This window comes from Dama dama, chromosome 7, assembly GCF_033118175.1.
Source record: "Dama dama isolate Ldn47 chromosome 7, ASM3311817v1, whole genome shotgun sequence".
NCBI lineage: Eukaryota > Metazoa > Chordata > Mammalia > Artiodactyla > Cervidae > Dama > Dama dama.
This window is the reverse complement of record NC_083687.1, coordinates 45,529,334-45,550,672: the sequence shown is the minus strand read 5'-3', so window position 1 is coordinate 45,550,672 and position 21,339 is coordinate 45,529,334. Positions and strand designations below refer to the sequence as shown.

At 41.5% G+C, this 21,339-nt stretch overlaps 1 protein-coding gene across 1 annotated transcript in view; it reads left to right on the top strand.

Moving 5' to 3' along the window:
• Positions 1-242: 242 nt before the first annotated feature.
• The window catches only part of PHACTR1 (phosphatase and actin regulator 1), a 489,267-nt gene continuing 468,170 nt past the window's right edge, over positions 243-21,339 (top strand). The window contains exon 1 of the mRNA XM_061147620.1: positions 243-360. Coding sequence (XP_061003603.1) covers positions 258-360 — 103 coding nt within the window. The 5' untranslated portion in view covers positions 243-257. The remainder of the gene's footprint in view (positions 361-21,339) is intronic.

Here is a 21,339-nt window from a genome sequence, read left to right as displayed (position 1 = left end):
GTATTTTCTGAGTAGAATATATCACTTTTAACAAATGTTGGTGAAATGCTTCATTTTCTCATACAATAGGAAAGCTCTGTTGACAGATGGACTTAAAACTGGAAATGTCAGTCAAATAATGGCATATTTAATGGGATATTTCTTATCCCCAAATCATATTTGACAGTCTAAAGTATTGTGGGGTTTTTTTTTTTCTCTCCCATAGGCAATACAAGTGACTATTTTGCCTTAAAACTCTTGTTTCGGGAACATCAAGCATGGATTATCCCAAAATGGATTATTTTCTGGATGTGGAGTCTGCTCCCAGACTCTTGGATGTTGAGTCGGCTCAGAGATTCTTCTACAGCCAAGGAGCTCAAGGTAATTAAAGACAGAGAGGAAACTCCTCTCATTTGCATGTTGGTTTTATATTAACAATGCCCTGTGGACGTAGCAGTGTAAGCTATGCTTCGGGAGTTCAGCAACTGGGATTTCCCAGTTGGTAACCCCTACCGAGCTGTTTCTGGCATGGAGACAGGCATACAGCAAAATGAATTAACCTAAACTTCTTGATTTAGTTCAAAAGCAACCTACCCAGCTTTTGTACAAATGCCCCTTGGAAAGCTATGTTAGAAAAGGATGCCCCCACCTCGTTGCAACCAAAGTGTAAGTTTGAAAGACTTCAAGGATGCTTTTAGCCCCAGGAAAAGGTGGAGTTTTCAGCCTCTGAACTGGAGGAGATCCAGGGCACCCTGACCTCTCTGTCTGAAATCCAGTTGGATGAGAGGCTCCGGAGAGAGGCTTTGAACTCCTACAAACAGCAGCCTTATCTATTTTAGATGAATTCAGTTACAGACTCAAGGAATCAGCAGTGTCCTTGGGGAGCACAAAGGAACACGCCTGTTGTGAAGTGTGGCTGATGTATACATTTAAATTATAGATTTTAAGATGGTCAATTAGGCTCCAGTTTGCTTGTTCCTCTGTTCCAGGGTGCACTTAGAATGTTGTGCGTGCACACTGAAGTACAGAATGAGGCTGGGGCATTACATGGGCTCTCCCGACAGGCAGGAGAGGTTTTTAAAGCCTATTTTCCCTTTTCCGTGGAATATTTAAGGTAATCAGGAAACCTGAGCATGGGTATATCCCAAATGGTACAAGTAACACAGCAAGAAAGGCAATGTCCCTGTTCTTAAATAGAGAAGTAGTTGAATTCTTGGAACTCACGAGGGAGAACTAAAAAGGATAGATGCTGTTTTGAGAAAGCTGGTATCTTTCACTGTTACGTGGTAATGGGCACTTCACACAGGGCCCTGATGGACTTCTGCTTTGCCCAGTTGTCTCTTGTTACTTGGTTTTACCTGGCTCTCATGCCAAATTCTGACGGCAACTTCAGTGGCTTGCAAGCCTCCTCCTCCTCCGCTTCCATTTCCTGGATAGGATCCAGTCTTAAAGGCAACAGAGACTGGTAATTATCTGGTTGATTGGCTTGGGTCAGTACACACATCAGCAACAGCTAATTCTCCTCATCCCTGTGAGTATGTGTAGTCAGCATCGCTCCTCTCAGCCACTGAAAGAGACATGAGAATGTTACTGAGTTAGCAGAAGCCTGAGACACCGGCCAGATCCTCCAGCGTCTTCTGGGTCTGGAAGTAAGAAGCTGCTAGGAGCAGATGGAGACGGAGGCCAGAAGAAACAGGGGAGCTGAGGCAGGTCTCCGGTTCTGTGTAGTCACATTGCTGCATCTGTCCACTCCATTTGAACAGGAGAATAATGCTGGTGCCTGGGGGTCGTGCACTTGAGCTGCATCCCTGTTACCAGGGCAGAGAAAGGGAGAGAATCACAGATACTAAAGATGCCCATTTTGCCTTGCAGGAGACCCGGCTTAAGCCTTTAAGAGCCGTGGGCTCCAGGCAGTCAGGGTGTGGGAGGCTCAGAGGACTCCAGGCAGCCTGGCAGTTGTCGGCAGATGGAGCCGGGGGTGGAGTGGTCAGAACTGTCGCCTTCGGTGACTGTGGTTTAGACACCAGAGCTGGAAAGCCTGGAGCGTGCACGGGAGGTGGTGGCGTAAGCTGCCTCGGCCCCCTGACAGGACATTCATTTGGGGATAATCAGAATGATGTTCTAATGAAGGAGTCGTGGATCTGTAGTAAGAGGGGGGGCTCCCTAAACAACAGCCAGGTGGGTTTTTCATAAACCCCCTGACTTCTTGAGTCAGAAATCCGAGTATAAGACCTAGGGGTTTGCATTTTAAGTAACAGGTCCAATGATGATTACCCAGATATCCCACTATTCTGAGGGCTAGCATTTAAGAACCAGTCCATTCTATCTGATTTCTCTCCTTCCACCCCAGGACAGGGCCACTTTCCTCACCATTAGAGGCAGGATGACACAATGGTTACAACCAGACCCTGACTGCCTAGGTTCAAGCCGTGGGTCTGCCACAGGCAACCTGGGAAAACTAACCTCTTTGCCTTTCAATGTCCTCCTCTGAAAAATGGAAACAGGGTTGGTGTTCAGCCCTCCAGTCATGCAGTGCCCAATTCATGAGTTGCTAAGAGCACTAATGAGGTAAGATTTGAAAATTCTTTCAACCGCCACATGGGAAACACCATACATGAGGAAAGCAATAAAATATCTTTGCAAAAGGCTGTCCCTTCTCTGAGATTTGAAAGGAAGCCACTGCCTTACAAACAAAAGTGCTACCTGATAAGAGTGAACCTCCTATTTTTTCTTTTAGCACACACACACAAAGTTAATTTTAAGTAAATTTTAAAACACTGTGATTATTTCCTTGTCACATCAGAAGCTAACTTGGGGCAAAACTGAAAAACAGGGAGTACCAAGAGAAACTTCTATCCTTCCTTTCACTTTAAGACTGAGAACCCCTCTCCCACCAACAGCTTCCCCAGAGCCCCGTCGTCGCCTGGGACTAGTCGCCCCCAGGTCTCCTGGCTGGGGAGTGCCTTGCTAACACTATGAATCCCCGTCGCCTGGGACTAGTCGCCCCCAGGTCTCCTGGCTGGGAGTGCCTTGCTAACACTATGAATCCCCGTCGCCTGGGACTAGTCGCCCCCAGGTCTCCTGGCTGGGAGTGCCTTGCTAACACTATGAATCCCAGTCGCCTGGGACTAGTCACCCCCAGGTCTCCTGGCTGGGAGTGCCTTGCTAACACTATGAATTGTCAATGCATTTTCCCAGCTCGCTCGCAGCAGCTTCCTTCCACTCAGCACAGACACCACCTCCCCTGGATCACAAGGCCCTCCGCCCGAAAAAGGGACCCCAGTGAATGGGCAGAGGGCTGAGGACCATGGCTTACACCCTTCCCTTTCTGAACCAAATGCACAGGTGGTAGAATCGATGTCTAAAAAGCCAATGGCAAGGCCCCCAGGACCAGGGAAAGGAGGGCAGGACAGTGGCTGACTTGAGATAGGCGTGTGAAGCAATCGGAGCCTTCTGCTGCTGCTACATCACAACACACAGCAGCTTTCTCCACAGCCAGCCCAGCCCAGCCCAGCCTCAGGGGGATGTTAGTGAGGTCGAGTAGCCCCCACTGGATACCCTCTTCTCTAAAGAAGGCCCACATGGAAATAGCGTGTTAAGTACCTGGAATGTGGATGACCTAGGATTTGGCTGGCTAAACTGATGTATGATTATTGCCTTTTACTGGGCTGTCCATTCTTGAGACAATGCAGACTTGTCAATAGACTGATCAAGGACAGGTGTAAGTACTTTAAAGGGAAAAGCAAGAAAATAATTTTATTTTCCACACATTACTATCCTTGCATCAGTTGAGGTACAAATTCATAAACTTTGGAGGAAACAGCCCTCCTATATTAATTACATGCAGAATGGTTATCCAAAGCAACAATGAGAATTGCAATGTTTGTGACCCCATCATGGTGGTTTTTCACTTTCTCTTGGAAAGTGGCCAAAAGCCTGTCCCTAGGTAGAGAATATTTTGAGCTACTAAAAAAGCAAGAGGAATCCAAAAACATAAGAAAAAGAAAAAAGTGATCTAAGATCTGTCCTGGGACAGATTCTGCTGAAATTCCCAGAGAGTTTTTAAAAAGTCAGTCCTCTGCTCTGCTGAATAAAGCAGGCTTGTTATTTCCCCCCAATCTCCATTTTCCCTTGGTTTGATCTCGAGGTAGGGAAGATGAGCCTGCTTCTCCTGAGGGATTCTGCTATAGAAAGCGTGCTGTGTTAACAAGGAGCAGAAAAAAAGTCCAGAGTCATCCTGTTCATCTCCTGCCAGTGAAGGATGCCCTCCCGGTTCACCTGTGATGCTTCTTCAACAGTAAATACTGCTCACACAGGGAGTCCTGCAAAAGTCCCCATTAACACAAAAGGAGAATTGTGGAGGCTGAAGATGCACGTGATATAAAGACCAGTCACGTCTTGACATCACATAACTTGCGATCACCCATCTTTCATGTTTCTGACAATGATCTCCCACACAGTTTCAGAGCCATAATTTTTTACATAAGCTGGGAGGGAAATCATAAAAATCACAAAATTGGCATCACAGGATTTTAGGTTGAAATGAACACTATAGTTCAGTGATTTTTCTCTACCCTCTCCCTAAACCAAGTAATCCAGAATTGGTAAGGGCTTGACTCAGGTCCCAATGCTACATTTCACACAAGCTGCTGGGTTATTCTGGTGGACCCTGAAGGTTGAGAACTAGTGTTATGATGCATTAATAACTCAGCTCAGCTCCAGACTAGCAGCCTCTGTATCATCAGGGAACTTGTTAAGAATGCCAGAATCTCAGACATCCTAGACCTAGAGAATCGGAATCTAAAGTTAACAAGATGGTGAGGCAATTTATGCTGAAGTTTGAGAGGCAATGATTGAACCTAGAGCACATTAGAAACACCTGGTAAGCTTCTGTGGCCTCAAGGCTGGAGTCCTGGGACAAAAGTCAGAATTCTTGGTGTGAGTCCCACACTTGGGAATCTATTAAATTATGCTGGGTGATTCAAATGTGCAACCAGGGCTATGAACTTCTGACCTCCCATTTCACAGGAAAGGAGGTTTTAGCACAATCATGCAGCTATTCTTGCCTGAGTTTCTTTGTCTTTCCCTTTAAAGAAATCCAAACCATTGGAAAGGTGCAAGTGGACTTTTTTTTTTTTTTTTAAAGACTTGACTACACATCAGTGCTGCATTCTGTATATTCATTGTATCTATTAATCTTCAAAGAAATTTAGCAAAAGTGGAGTTATAATGCTCAATTCACAGATTAGAAAAGACTGTATATTTAAATCCCCTGGAGAAGGGAATGGCTACCCACTCCAGTACTCTTGCCTGGAGAATCCCAAGGACAGAGGAGCCTGGGGGGCTACAGTCCATGGGGTCGAAAAGAGTTGGACACGACTGAGTAACTAACACTTTGACTTTCATATATTTAAATAATCACAGTCAGAAGCTGAATTCAAGGATATCTGACTCCAACCACCCCACAGGCAGTAAACATAACATTTGTGACCAAATGACACTTCTGAAGATGGTGAAGCTCAGAGTAGTTCTGCCACATGCCCAGCTTCTCATCCTGAGAAGGTGGAGGAGACTAAAGATCTGGATGGAGCAGTGGCTCTCTTCTTACCACGTCAGTCACGCCCTCTCTACTGTGTTCAGCTTCTTTCCTCCAAGACCACCAGTATCTTTGGGTGTTTAAACGATACTCAAAAGGGAAAACACATTAAAAGGCAGCCGTTTGTCTAATGTTACTAGACGATCAAATTTATGACTCCTGCTCACAATTTCCCCCTCTTTTATCATTTTAAATCACTCTTGGCGCGGGAGCCAGGTGCTGTAGTCCTTGTTACTTCACTCTAATGCGTCTTTTCTGTCGTCTACATTGTCTTCTTCAACAAAGGAAAATGCCAGTTTTGACAATTGATGAATGCCCCGGTGAGCAGCTAAGTCAGAAACTCATCTAAAACCCCCTCTCTCCTCCATTTCCCCCTCCCCACCTCCCACCCCAACTAGCTTCCAGCTCCTCTTTTCTCCACCCTGTGAAATCTGCCAGAACAGCTGGTTTTTCAGTCTTTGGTGGTTTAGTCACTCAGTCATGTCAGACTCTTTGCAACCCCATGGACTGTAGCCCGCCAGGCTCCTCTGTCCATGGGATTCTCCAGGCAAGGAAACTGGAGTGGGTTGCCATTCCCTTCTCCAGGGGATCTTCCCAACCCAGGGATTAAACCCAGGTCCCCTGCATTGCAGGTGGGTTCTTTACCAACTGAGCTATGAGGGAAGTCTTTTTCAGTCTTTAGCTTTGAGTTTAATGTACTGTAAACCTAAAGTCTAAACCCCTGGGACTTCTTCACATGGCCCCAAGAGACAAAAGACATTGGGTTGCACTCACTTGTTTGCAAATTGTTAACAACAGTCATCTGCACAGAATGTGTTCATGCTATTTTCTTTTCTTTCCTTTTTTTTTTTTTGGTGGGGTATTAGTTCCCTGACCCGGGATTGAACAAGCACCCTTAGCAGAGAAAAGCAGAGAAAGCACAGAGTCCTAACCACTGGAGAGCCAGGGAGTTCCCAGGGCCTTCTACTGTCTTTCCTGATGTTTATGACCCAGCTCCAATGTCGCCGCCTCTGTGAGGTCTTGCCTGACTTTTCCAGGACTTTCTCCATAATATCCTGATCAGCTTGTATTCTAGCCACTAGCATATTATATTATTCTGCTTCCACCCCTTACTGGATGCATGAGTTCATGTAGATGGCTTTACTTCTCTACTCCTCGGGGTCCTAATCAAAATGCATATAATACTAGATCCACATTCATAGGGGTTTCTGAGAATGAAGGAGGTGTGCTTATGAAGTGCTTGGTACATTGTTATTATTGATTAGTTACTGAAGCTCTTATTTTGTTATTTGGTGCCTGTTTGCCTACATAGATGGTGGTGATCTTAAATACCATATTCTGGATGCCTAGTACCATCCTTGATATACAGTAGAAGTATTAAGATTTACTAAAGGTCTCTGTGGAACTAAAGGAATGAAAATGCTTAAATCTGCATTACAAAGAGAAACTTGGGATTCAAGGAAAGGACTTTTGACAATTCATGATAGAGAAAACTCCCTAAGACCTTTAAAGAATTTAAATCTTTAGTTGGAAATAGAGACTGCTTAAGGCTGAGGGGAGGGACAGGCAAAATTAATTTTCAAATACATAGAGATGCAGGAAATGGAAGAAAGTCATCAACTGTGATATACCTTCTATAAACCTGGGGAAAAAAAAGCAAAAGCAAAAAGAAAATACAGCAGGAGGGAGTTGGTGCACTATTGGAAAGAATTAACCTTTTAAAATAGATTTCCAGGGGTTCCTGAATAGTACCCTTCTAAGAAGGACCTTTTAATATACAATAGTCTGTGAAGGCTGAGTTTTTATTCTACCTAAAAGTAGAATTCTGGAAGGCTTGAGCCCCTCAACATTTACTCTGATGAACTTACTTGAGATCAAGTCAAAGGCTGCGCTGAACACATTCCAGAAACTAGCTCTGGGCTGACCTTTAGTTGAGATTCCTTTCTCCTTCCTTCTTCAGACCTTTACTACCTAAGCAAGTCCTAACACTTTGGGACTGATTAATCCTCAAACTGGCTACCGTTCATACTCCTGGAAGGTGGCTGTGGATGCCCACCTAAGCCCTACACGGGAGCCACACACCAGAGGACCACTCACTGAAGGCCTGGCCATGTTTCTAGAGGTCTTGCTTGGCGGGTGCCAGGTTATCTTCCTGCTCCACGATTGTCCCCTAAAACTTTAATATCGTGGTCTTACACATAGCTCCTAATTTGCTCTTTAAGGACTGAGGCAAAAACAGTGATTCTAAAGCAACTGTGTCCTCGTGTGGGGGCACAGTTGCCAACTAGATTGTAATCTTTTCCATTCACCCATCTTCTCAGAGTTCTGCTAGGACCAGCACAGCAAAACTGGCTGCATCTTTTCTGTGTCTTCGTGGTGATGTCCTTAACCAAGTAGTTAACATGTCATCAGACTGCTTTTCAGACCCTTGTCTCTGAGAGGTGCTTCAGGTGACACTTTTCTTATGTAGTTTCCAGCCTTGTTTTTGTGATGCTGAAGTCATCGCCCTCAATACTCACTTTGGGGGATTTTTCTGGTTGTTTTTTTTTTCCTCTCTGTAGCTCTAGCCAGGAAGCAGCCCGCTGTGCTTCACTCATGGATGACAAGCTAACTACCAAGCCTTCCCTCTTAACCTCCCACACACTCCATTTTAGACCTCTAATTGCTCACATTCAGGCTCTCCAAACCTGTGTTTAATGCAGGGAACATTGTGAAGGAGAGGGTGAAGGCAGATCAAGAGGGAAGATATTGTGGAGATAGCCAGCCTGCCAATTCCGTGCATGTGTAGATGACCATGAAGCCCAACCTTCCATTTCTGGAGTGTGCCCTTGAACAGGACGTTTCTCTGCACACAAAGTAGCCTTCTTGGTGCCGTCCATTTACATGCACATGGCTTTCCATCGCTTTCTGTGCCTTTGCCCCCAGCAAGCACCTGCTTTGTCACATACTGTGACTCAGGGCTCGTAAGTAGGGCATAAGGACAAGAGGCAAGAGAGAAAAGATGAGAGGATGAGACACAGAGAGGAAGAAAATCATATGAAAATACAATAAAATAACTGCTCGATTAATAACGCCTGCTTTCACATACAGCATACAGAGAGTGGACTAAAGACGCAGCCCACACACAGGCAGCATCAGTTATGACCCAATTAGCATAAACAATTCACAGGTGCTTGGAAAAAATTCTCACTCCTCACTGCTCAAACAAATCTGTTCCTAAAAACTTTCAGTACTGCCCTCTCTAACTCACCTGGCAGAAGCAAGGACAGAGAGCCTAATGCATCAAAATCAGCTCATGGACAATACCATTTTTAATATTTTTGAGAATATTTTAATAAACAATTAGACCCACATAATTATACATGGATAGGGGAGCCTGGTGGGCTACAGTCCATGGTGTCACAAATAGTCCAACATGTCTGAGCAACTACTACTACTACGGGATGAATATTGGTATTAAATCGGACCTCTGAAATGTTAGGACTGATCAGAGAGATTATCTTAGAGATCTCTGTACCTTTTCTCAATCATAAAAGCAAAATGTGCTCAGACGCTCAGTCGTGTCCAACTCTTTGCGACCCCATGGACTATAGTCTATCAGGCTCCTCTGTCCATGGGATTCTCCAGGCAAGAATACTAGAATGGGTTACCATTTCCTTCCCTGGGGATCTTCCCACAGGAAGATCAAACCCATGTCTCTTGCATCTCCTGCATTGGCAGGTGTGTTCTTTGCCACCAGCGCCACCTGGGAAAACCAAGAGCAAAGCAAGGCTAAAACATTAAGGTGTTTGGGGGAAATGGAAAGGAAAATCAACCCTACACATCTATTTTAATTTTTTACTTTCAGTTTCAAGCACAGTCATATTTTTACAAAATTACAGTTATGGCATATGCAAAATTGGAGGTATGACTGAAATCTTTCCCAGGGCTGGAGAAGAATGTCATAATATTTTAGGGCTTGGGTTTTGGAATAACACAGATCTGAGTTCAGACTGTGATTTTCACTTTTCAGCTTATAATATTAGGCAAGTTATTTACTCTTTTTCCCTCATTTTCCCCTTTTGAATGCAAATAATGGTAATTCTCAACGCAAAGGGTTCTTTGAGGGTTTAAATGAAGCAAAGTGTTTCCCAAACTATGGTCCAATATGCTTTTAAGGTAATACTTGAACTTTTTTATAACAATTCATTTTATTGTGTTTTAGAAAAGATGTAAGTTGAAAATTATTTAATTGAAATAAGAAATATGTAACCAGACTTCATATTTATGGGCTACTGCTTAGAATAAAGGGCTTCCCAGGTGTCTCAGCAATAAAGAATTTGCCTGCAATGCCAGAGATAGAGGAGGTGCATGTTCGATCCCTGAGTTGGGAAGATCCCCTGGAAGAGGGCATGGCTACCTACTCCAGTGTTCTTGCCTGAAAAATCCCATGGACAGAGGAGCCTAGTGGGTTACAGTCTTCGGGGTCTCTAAAAGTCAAACATTACTGAAGTCACTGAGCATGGCATGGCTTAGAACAAAAGGGGGAAAAAAGAATGAAGTCCACTGAAGGAAAAACATTTAGTAAATAATAGTGTAGATGACACTTAGAGCTTGCAAAATCCGTGCAAGTGATATAGAAATGACCAACATTTGGAAACCCTCAACAAATAAATATAGAACACTAAGTAAAATGTCAAGTACCTAATATGCATTTAATAAATATTAGCTCTTATGTTAATTATCTTTTCGTCTTGTCAAGCCTCAGAGGAAAGTGGCAGGGCCTCAAGCTCCCCAAGAAAAACCTTCACCCTGTGCCGGCTCTGATCTTCTCTACCACCATTTATTCCTAATTCAAATTTTCAAGCCCTTGGCAAGGTGAACGTGAAGTGAAAGAAGTGAAAGTATTAGTCGCTCAGTTGTGTCTAGCTCTTTGCCACACCGAGGACTGTAGCCCACCAGGCTCCTCTATCCGTATAATTCTCCAGACAAGAAGACTGGAGTGAGTAGCTATTCCCTTCTCCAGGGGATAGTCCTGACCCAGGGTCGCCTGCATTGCGGGCAATTTCTTTTACCACATGAGCCACCAGGGAAGCCCCCGTGGCAGGGTGGAACAGTCTTAAAACACAAGAACAAAAAAAGCAACAAAACTTCAGTTTTTAAATTAAGTTGCTAACAAATCCCAAAGGAATCCTCTTTATGATTTTACTACTGAGAATTTTTTTTCCTGTAAACTCTCTTAAAACATTGTCTAGAGGGATGAGATGGGGAGGAAGGTGGGAAGGGGTTTCTGGATGGGGGACACATGTACACCCGTGGCTGATTAATGTCAAATTATGGCAAAACCCACCACAGTATTGTGGGTTTTCCAATTAAAAAAAAAAAAACAAAACACTGGCTAAACTGTACTGATTTCCTGTGAGTTTACAGCAAACTCTAGTTTATCCAAATGTGGCTTCCAAGAGGAATGAAGCTGAATGAATCAGCTTTAGGGAGGCTGAAATACACAAAGGGTGTTGACTGTATGGTGACAAATGGAAACCAAACTTTTCATGGTGAGCACGCTAGAGAGTATAAAGAAGTGAAAATATAATATTGCACCCACAAAACTTCTATAATGTTATGAACCAATGTCACCTCAATTTAAAAAATGAGTCAGCATTTACTTAGGAATAAGGAAATAGATTTGAAAGAATCTACTTCAAATCATATTTCTCTTTATTCTTTTGTTTCCTTAAGAAAACATGGTAATGTGAAGAAAGTGACATCAGAAAGTCCTGGAAGCTAATTTGATTCCAACTAGTAAACAGCCATGTGGCTGGTCATTCAAGTAACTGGACCTCTATAAGCCTTTGTTTCCCCATTTGCAAGATATCAACCATGTTTGCAATATTATTAGTATGAGTATAAAATGATGTAAATTTAGATAACAGATTCTCAGTGAATACTTGTTTAAGGAATAATTTGCCACAATAAGGAACGAGCACTAGTTGAATAACTGTTCTGTGCCTTCAAGAAGCTCAAGGATGATACAGTACTATAAAAAACACCTTTATAGAAGCAAAATAAAGGGTCTAAAAGGGAAGAGAAAATATCAGAGAATTGTTTTTGGAAGAGTTTGTACCTAAACTTCTTGCTTCAGTCAGCACAATAGCGGTGCATTCCTTGCACAAAAAGCCAGCAGGGATAGGTCTTTCTGTAAGCAATTCAGTACGACTGGATCAGAAGACGCAAGGTGAAGGTGATACCTGATATTGGAAAACAGAGTAGAGTTCAAAGGAAGAGACCTTAAACAACAGATTCAGAAATTTAGCTTCTCTTCTGTAGGAAGCACAGAACATTTGAATGAGTTCTAGAGCTCAAAGAGCTTCCAGATGCCAAACCTTGTTACATATCAGAAGCAAATTCTACAGCCCTTGCCCAGGTATACAGATCAGAATCTTTGAGAGTCAAGTGAGATGAGTTTTCCTATTTTAAGGGGTGGTTTTGTTTTATTTTTGCAGCTCTCAGATGCTTTTAATACAAACAGCATGAGGTATAGAATTTGACTAGTCTAATTCTTTACTTTCATAAATAAGGAAAATTGAGCCTAGAGAGGTAAATGAGTGAAATGCAATAAAAATTTGATTATATTTATCCAAAATTCACTGTTTTTGGAACACTAACTATAGGCTGGGGATTCAAACTCTGTTGACACATCCCCTGGCCTCACGTAGTTAGCTATCTAATACAGAGGCAGATAAAGCAATGATTTCAGTCCCAAAAGATAAATGCTAGGAGAATCTGCACACTGGGAGTTTTGTTAGCACAGATGAGGGTATCCAAATGAGAGGGCTGTGTGTGTGTGTGTGTGTGTGTGTGTGTGTGTGCGCGCGCGCGCGCGTGCATACACATGTGGGGAGAAAGATGTGATGCTAGGTTAGTGTCCAAGAAAAGATAAAAACAGATCTGACAACGGATCTCCTCTGCATTAGATATCCTAAGGGATTCAGTATCAGGTTTGGAATTCCTAAGCATGCAAAGGCAGATTAACTATCATCCTCACTAGATGGATAATGAAGCTGTTCACTGAGAAAGAAGAAAAGAGTGTAAAGATGGAGATGGAGAGATTTCCTGGTAGTTCTATAAAGTTTAGAAAACCATCCAAAACATTTTATGTACCTAGGTAATTCCTAAAATAATTTCACTAACATGTTTTACAACTGCTTCGGAGTATGTAGTTCCTTTGGGCCTTTAATTTTCCTTTCATATTATTTGAAGGATTGGGAGGTTATTTAAAGGAAATATTTATTTTCTAAATTAGAACTTTTCTCCCTAGTACTTAAAATTAATAGTCCATCTGAAATATTTACATGAACCAAATGTCTGAAGTTAGCAATATTATTCAAATTCAGGCTTGTGTTTTTATAAGAAGAAAATTCCGGGTTAACACTTAACGAGAGCATCTAAAGAAAACAAGTTTTTTTAAAAAATGTCTTAATGTAGCTCAGTCATTTTAGAGAAATATAGGCTGTCACAGAATGTTGCAAAGGAAGAAAAAAAGATTCAGCTACAGTTAGTTAAAAATAGACCTTACTTTTCTTTTGAACCTACACAGTAAGATCTTCTGTTCCATTTAGTTGATTATGCATTATTTGGTGACTAAATTTGATAGGTCACAAGTGGAAAAAAAATTACTTGGCTTAGTCCAGTTTAATCCTTGTCTTTGGAAAGCAAGATCCCACTTCACGCATCATCCCGGACAGCTGATTTTTTACATCAGCCCCATATCCTATGCTTTCTCAGTAATCTGGACACACGTGTACCCAGAAGTTACAAGAGGAAATGACAGTGAAAAGCAGACCCACATTTTCAGTGCCAGGGGCTTGGTATTTATGGTCTCAGTTAGTCCTGGAATGGGAAATTTGTGACATACTTGTTATCCCCATGTTACCGGTGAAGTAACCCATGTTTCCAATCATCAAGTCACTTCCCAAACCCACACAGCTGTTAGGAATGGAGCTAGAATTATAATCCTGAGCCTTGTGACTCTTCCTACCACATGCTGCAGGATACTGGTGTCTATGGCAGCAGTAGGGAAGACTTCCAGGAGCAGTGGTACAAGGATGCAAAGATATTAATGGATTTCAAATGGTAGAACGCATCAAGGTTACAAGATACAAATGTGGCAATAGAGTCATTCTGTGTACCTAGACCCTTAGGTTCAGTTTCTTAAAGTGAATTTTTACCTTATTTACTTGGGAAATTGTCACAACGGGATGGTGAGATCCTCTGACCTTTAGGTTGCATTGCAGGGGTGGGTGGAGGAGAGGAAGAAAATCTGCCTAAGTCCCCCATGTGCTAAGTCGCTTCGGTCGTGTCCAACCGTTTGCGACCCCATGGACTGTAGCCCTCGGGGCTCCTCTGTCCATGGGATTTCCCAGGCAAGAATACTAAAGTGGGGTGCCATTCACTTCTCCAGGGGATCTTCCCCACCCAGGGATCGAAACTACACCTCTTAGGTCTCCCACATTGGCAGGCGGATTCTTTACCATACAGCCACCAGGGGAGCCTGCCTAAGTCCCCACGGGAGCTGCTTATTATTAGAACGCATTTTCCCTCTCACTACCAAGGTGCGTGCATGCTAAGTCGCTTCAGCCATGTCTGACTCTTTGCCACCATATGGACTGTAGCCCGCAGCATATAATAATTACAGAAAAGTTAGGTGAACAACAAAACACATACAAAAAGCTCAATTAGCCCATCATCTATTAGTAAAAATAAGTCCTCTTTATAACCTGTATAAGATTGAATGTTCTTACACTCTTTTTATATACATGGGCACACCCACTCATGCACACATGTATTTTTTCAACCTAACTCAAGCTCCTTGAATAGATTACCTTTAATTTTCTCTATCTTAATTTCAAATAAGTAAACAATTTATGTCTTGGGGTAGTTGGTTCTAACCAACTTAGGAAATAATCAGGAAATGATTTGGGGGAATAAAAGAGGAAAAGGTCAACCAACCACACATTGTTTTTGCCCAAAGGGTGACTTTGCCAGCTGGCTTGACGTTACTGGATCTGTTCTGCTATTTACTATACAGAGTCTCTGACTAATACCCTATGATTTGATTGCTATCATCGGCCCATCTGTAGACACAACAGAATGCAAATTAAATAATTACTGAATCTGTACTGGGCAGGCCTTCTTAGACACATACATTTAGGAATTTTTGTGTTTTCCCTTCTCCACACCACCACAATATGCTTTTGTTCTTATTATAGCCAGATAAAGCACTTCATTGCATTCGAATAGCAAGTGCCATTTAATAGTGTAGTTCCTATAGTAACAGAACATTAGAACCAGCAGTAACTTGATTCAACTGGCCCATTTTATAGATAATGAGACTGAGGGTCAGAGAAGAAAAGCAAACATTTGTTTATTAAATACCTACCATGTACTAGAAGCTACATGTGTTTATTTCATTCAAAATCACATAACTATGAGTTAGATATGACAGCCCCCAATTTATTAGAAACTAAATCTCAGTAGAATTATCAACTCCAAAGAGGCAGAGTGGAGGTTTAAACGTGATTACTGACTCACTTTCCCCTGCAACAGCCAGCCCTTCTGGAAAAAAGGTGATTTATCTAAAACAGACAGCAAGATGGTGGCACATCTGGGGCTGGGACGTGGTCTGCTACTGTCTAGTCTGACGCCTATATGTCTACATCCTGTCACTGTACGTGGGGCTCCAGTGGAATTCAAACCCATTGTCTTTGCCCCTAAGATCACTTTGCAAGTGACCAAGTGCAGTAGCTTGCCACACAGAGGTATGTGCAAGTATATGTCACCCTCTTATTCATTGAGCATGAATTAGAAATATTAGAATCTTTAGATCTCAAATTATGTCATTAATTACAGCAACTACTGAAAACTGACCATGTAGGAAATATAAATAAGTGGAAGTAAAATAAAAATAGATAAGGTTTAACATGACCTGTGCTATTAATTAAATAAGATGGGGAAAGTGACTTGTATGTCTTAATCAGGCACGTTCAACAACAGAAAGCTGTTTAGGTTTATGTCCGACTCAATTCAACATACCAGGCCTGAAACACATTTTCCTCTTTGCATCTAGCATGTTTTAGCAGCCAGCCCCCAGCCACCCTGCACAGTATCTACTTTAAGAAACTGAGAGGAAAGGAAGCAATGAACATTTGTTGCCCGCCTACCATTTGTCAGGCTCTGTGTTCGGTGTTTTACATTTGTTATATAATGTTTTATCCTCCGAAGGCCCAGTGAGAGAGTTTATTTCTAGTTTACATATAAGGAAACTAAAGCTTGGAGAGCTCACTAACTTTTCCCCAAGATCTAATAAGCATTAAGCTTGGGAATTATGCCAAAGTTTAATTTCACAGTGACAGCTTTACTTGGAGATGGCTAGGAATAATAGTTTTAATATAATGAATGTTTATTGGGAATTTCTTTTGCTAAAGACTTTACATAGATTACATGTTTAAATCCTCATAGCAACCCTAAGATGTAGGTACTATGTAAGGCCCATCTTACAGATGTAGAGGGGACAAGTGACTTACATGAAATCATTCAACTATTAAGTATGGAACTGGGGTGTAAACCTCAAAGCCTGTGTAGCTAGTTAATTTTTATTTCACATTATCTGGAAGGAAAATAGCATCCACATTATTTACACATTCATACAAATTACGAAGTGCCATAGGTAGAGATAGAGTGGAAAATGCCACATTCTCACATTGGTGCTAGATTTGGGATGGAAGTAAAAAAATTTCAGCCATAAAAGATGGGCAGAGTTTAGACAGGCAATGATTGAAGAAAAGGAAAAGAAAGGCTTTCCAGTGGAAAAGTTTGTACTGTCATTTGATACTATTTTCCTAATTTTTGTTTGAATCTTCTGTCTTCAGTTCAGTTCAGTTGCTCGGTCGTATCCAACTCTTTGCGACCCCATGAATCGCAGCATGCCAGGCCTCCCTGTACATCACCAACTCCCAGAGCTTACTCAAACTCATGCCCATCGAGTCGGTGATGCCACTTCTGTCTTACAACTTGCCAATTAATCTATCAAACTGGTTAAGGTTTGGGTTTTCTGGTAGCCACAGATGGTATCAAAGCATTCATGAATGATGCTCTCAGTCCATTGAGAACCCATGTGCATTACTTACCTAGTGCTGCATATCAAGTTACCCTAAAATGTAGTGGCTTAAAACAGCAAACATTTATTATCTCATAGTTTCTGTAGGTCAGAAACTCAGGAGTGTCTTAGTTGGGTTGCTGTGGCTCAGAGTCTGAGGCGGCTCAGAGTCAGGATGCTGGTCAGGGCTGCGGTCATCATCAGTCCCAGGGTTTCTCTGGGGCTTTGAAGATGGCTCATGCAGATGGCACTTGTCAGGAGGCGTCAGCTTCTTGCCACATGAGCCTCTTCCCTGGCTTTTTGGGTGTCCCTGTGACGTTGCACCTGGCTCCTCTCAAGACTCCAAAGGCAGAAGCTGCCATGTATTTTCTGAGACACCATCGCTTCCACCATATTTTAATGGTCACAGACACCAGCACTGATTGAGTGTGGGAGGGCATGGACGTGAATGCCAAGCGTTGGGGATCCCTAGGAGCCATCTGGAGGCTGGCTATCACAACATACAAGTGTTCAGGGAATCAGAAAATCCTCCAAAACACAGAGGACGTGGTTCCTATACTCGAACAGTTTTTATTAGTATATCCTATATCTTTCAAGTAGTTTTAAAACAAGGCACAATTTTATATAAACCAAAACATTAGTCCTTCCAGGGGAGAAACCCCTATGCAATGTTATGGTAGCTATTCAGTAGGATTAAATAGTATCGTATTCAGCTTTATCCAGATATCAGAGCTAGGTACTGAAGCCCTAAAGGAGGGGTCAGAACAAAGTCACTGTGAGACCCATATGGCTGTAGGGAACAGGGCTGGTCTGAATGCCCGGACATGGAGCCATCTCTTTGGGAAACCACTACCTTTGGGCTATGGCCGCACAAGCTGTGCCCTTCACAATTACATAATTCTACTTATATGGACTGTGATGAGAATGGTGAAATCCTGCTGTAAGCTGCATGACACTGAATACCAAGGAGACAGAATGCTGGGAAGTAGTGGGAAAAACTAGGCACCCGTACCCTCTCCTTTGTGGGCCCCACAAAATTGGCCACATAGAAAAAGGAATAAATAGCAGAACTGTGCAGAATGGACAGCTCCTTTAATTACAAGTTTAAGTGGAGAGCTCTAAGATGTGCCAATAACAACTCCTCAGATTCTTGGTTATCTAGCAAAGCATACATATGCATAGAAAAGAAAAAAAAACATCTCAGCAGCTACATACTAAATTTAGTTTCAATAAAAAGCACAAAAGCCTTTTTGGTACACTTGTGTTAAGCCTATTTAAAACCTATGCAAGTTACTGCTGCAGTCTTGTTGGCTTGATATTGTGGTTAATAACATTCACTTCATTATTGGCATTTTGCATTTTCTACATAAACGATTTTCAGTACCATCACTCAGTGACATCACACTGATTTTAACTGGGTTTAATTGCAAGGTGTAAAGGTTCTTGTATATCTAACTCGTGTTAGATATGCAAAATAGTATAACATGTATACTTAATCTATGCAGCCAGCCCTGATTCTTTAATCTGTTTGACAATACAATTCTATAATAAATTTTTTTAACAGAAATTCAAACACCTCTAGCATAAATGTAGAATCGATTACCCTTAAGATCATTATTGTATTTATCTGCAGCCTGTGGGAATGGCTGACACTGACATGATAATTTTTCAGAAAGATTAAAGTAATGATGGGACGTCATCTCTAAGCCTTGGAAACTTTTGCAAATAGAAGGAAGGAAACATATTTTTACTAGTACTTTTAAACTTTTATTGGAAATAATGTAAAACTTATGGAAAATTTGCAAAAATAAATCAGTACAAAGAATTTTTATGTACCTTTTATGCAGATTCACCTGTTGACCTCATTTGATTAGCATTTGCTGTCCTGTCTCTAAAGTCCCTAACCTATCTATCTGTCTGTTGATAGATGGATCAATTGCTCTATCCAGAGAGGAGTGCAAAAGTATATATGTAAAAAGAAATTTTTTCCTTGTGATGAGAACTCTCAGACTTTACTTCTTAACAACTTTCATATATGAGATATAGCAATGTTAATTATATTTCTCATGTTGTATATTACATCCCTAGCACTTTTTACCTTATGACTTGAAATGTGTACCTTCTGACTACCTCCATTCAATTCCCTCTCCCCCTTCCACTACTGGTAACCACAAATCTGATCTCATTTTCTATGAGTTCATTTGTTTACTTGTGAAATGTAATTAATCTACAACACTGTTGGAGAAGGAAATCGCAACCCACTCCAGTACTCTTGCCTGGAAAATCCCCTGGATGGAGGAGCCTGGTAGGCTATAGTCCATGGGGTCACAAAGAGTCAGACATGACTGAGTGACTTCACTTTCACAACACTGTTAGTTCCTGGTGTATAGCATAGTGATTCCACATTTCTATACATTTCAAAATGGTTACCACCGATAAGTCTATTCACAGTATTTCACCATACAAAGGTATTACACAGTTACTGACTGTATTCCCCACGATGTACGTTTCTTACTCTGACTCACTTATTTTGTGACTGGAAGTTTGTACCTCTTAATCTCCTCACCCATCTCTCTCACCCCCCATCCCTTTCCACAAGCAGCCACCTCTCTGTTCTTGAATCCACATCACCACTTCAATTTTCTTAAGTTTGTTCATTTGTTCTGCTTTTTAGATTCCACATATAAGTGAGATCACATGGTATTTATCTTTCTTCATCCCTGCCAGAGTCCATCCAAGTTGTCACAAATGGGAAGAGCTCATTCTTTTTCGTGACTGAGTGGTAGTCCACTAAATATATATACCACATTTTCTCTATCCATTCATCCATTGATGGGCACCCAGATTGTTGCCATATTCTTGACATGGTAAACAATGCTGCAGTGAACATAGGGTTGGACATATCTCCTCAAATCCATGTTTTTGTCTTCTTCAGACAAATACCCAGGAGTAGAATTGCTGTGTTATGTGGTGGTTCTATTTACAGTTTTCTGAGGAACCTTCACACTGTTTTCCACATCCTCTCCTAAAACTTGCTATTTGTTGTCTCCCCAGCAAAAACCACTGTGTCAGGCATGAAGTGATATCCCACTGTGATTTGGATTTGCACTGTCATAATGATTGGTAACACTAAGCATCTTTTCATGGGCCTATTGGCCATTTATATGACTTTGGAAAAATATCTATTTACATCTTCTGCTTATGCTTTAATTGAGTTGATTATTTTTTATGTTGAGACGTATGAGCTTTTTGTATATTTGGGAGCATTATCAGATATATCATTTGCAAATGTCTTTTCCCATTCAGTAGCCTGCCTTTTCATTTTGTTGATAGTTTCCTTCACTGTGCAAAAGCTTTTTGGTTTGGTGCCATCCCATTTGTTTATTTCTGCTTTCATTCCCTTGCCTGAAGAGACATATCCAAAAAAATATTGCTAAGACTGATGTCAGAGGCCATACTTCCTATGTTTTATTCTGGGAGTTTTATGGTTTCAGGTCTTAGATTTAAGCCTTTAACCCATCTTGAGTTTATTATTGTAGATAGTATGAGAAAGTAGTCCAGTTTGATTGTTTTGCAGGTAGCTCTCCAGTTTTCCCAGCAGCACTGCTTAAAAAGGCTGGCTTTCCCCCCTTGTATATTCTTGCCTCTTTTGTCATAGATTAATTGACTGTGTAAGTGTGGGTCTATTTCTGGGCACTCTATTCTGTTCCATTGACCTATGTGTCTCTGTTTCTGTGCCGGACGACCCTTGCATTTTTATAGCTGAGGTGACAGTGAAATGCCCAGCAGCACTCACTGAAGTAGTGGTAGGACTGGGAGCAATACCCACCACCCCTAATCCACACCCCAGGGCTCTTCCCCTGACATTAGTCAGTCAGATATTTTATGACAGGAGGTCACATTTGTGAAAGGATTCCCAGAGAATGAAAACTGTGGAAACACTGGAACGAGCCTTCATACAGGATAAGAGAGAGATACATGAGCTGAGATTGACTTTGTAAGGGAGTTGTTAAAAGGATTTCCTCCCACAAAAGATGGGAGGAAATAAAAGAGGCAAAGTGAAAAATGATAATGGGAAAACATAGACGAGACAAAGAAGGCAGCAAATTTTGGAAGCTAAATAATGGAAGATAATAGTCAGAAATGAAAATGTCATAAAATAATTCAAGAACATGCACATGTGGACAGATGTAGTATTTTAATGTTCCTTTTGTAAAAAGTATCTAGAATTATTTCAACAATACTGGTCCATATGATAGAGATAATATAAAAGTACATTTAAACTCTTTTAAAGAAAAGTAAACTTAAGATGGTAGCAATATTACATTCCTCATCCTCTGAAACATCGAATGAATAAGAAGCAGAAATTCAAAGATATACTTCTCTATGTCAAGAACCATTATTAAGTAATATCAAAGAAACAGAAAGCTAAGACTAGGTATTCCTTCAGATGACTTTATTGTTTTTTGATAAAGGCAAGGCTGATGAATGAAAAGACAAGAGGGTGGGGAATCTCAAACTTTTTGAACAATCAAATAGCACTACATTAGGGATTTCCCTGGTGGTCCAGTGATTAAGATTCAGGGCTTCCACTGCAAGGGTCACAGGTTCCATCCCTGGTTAAGGAACT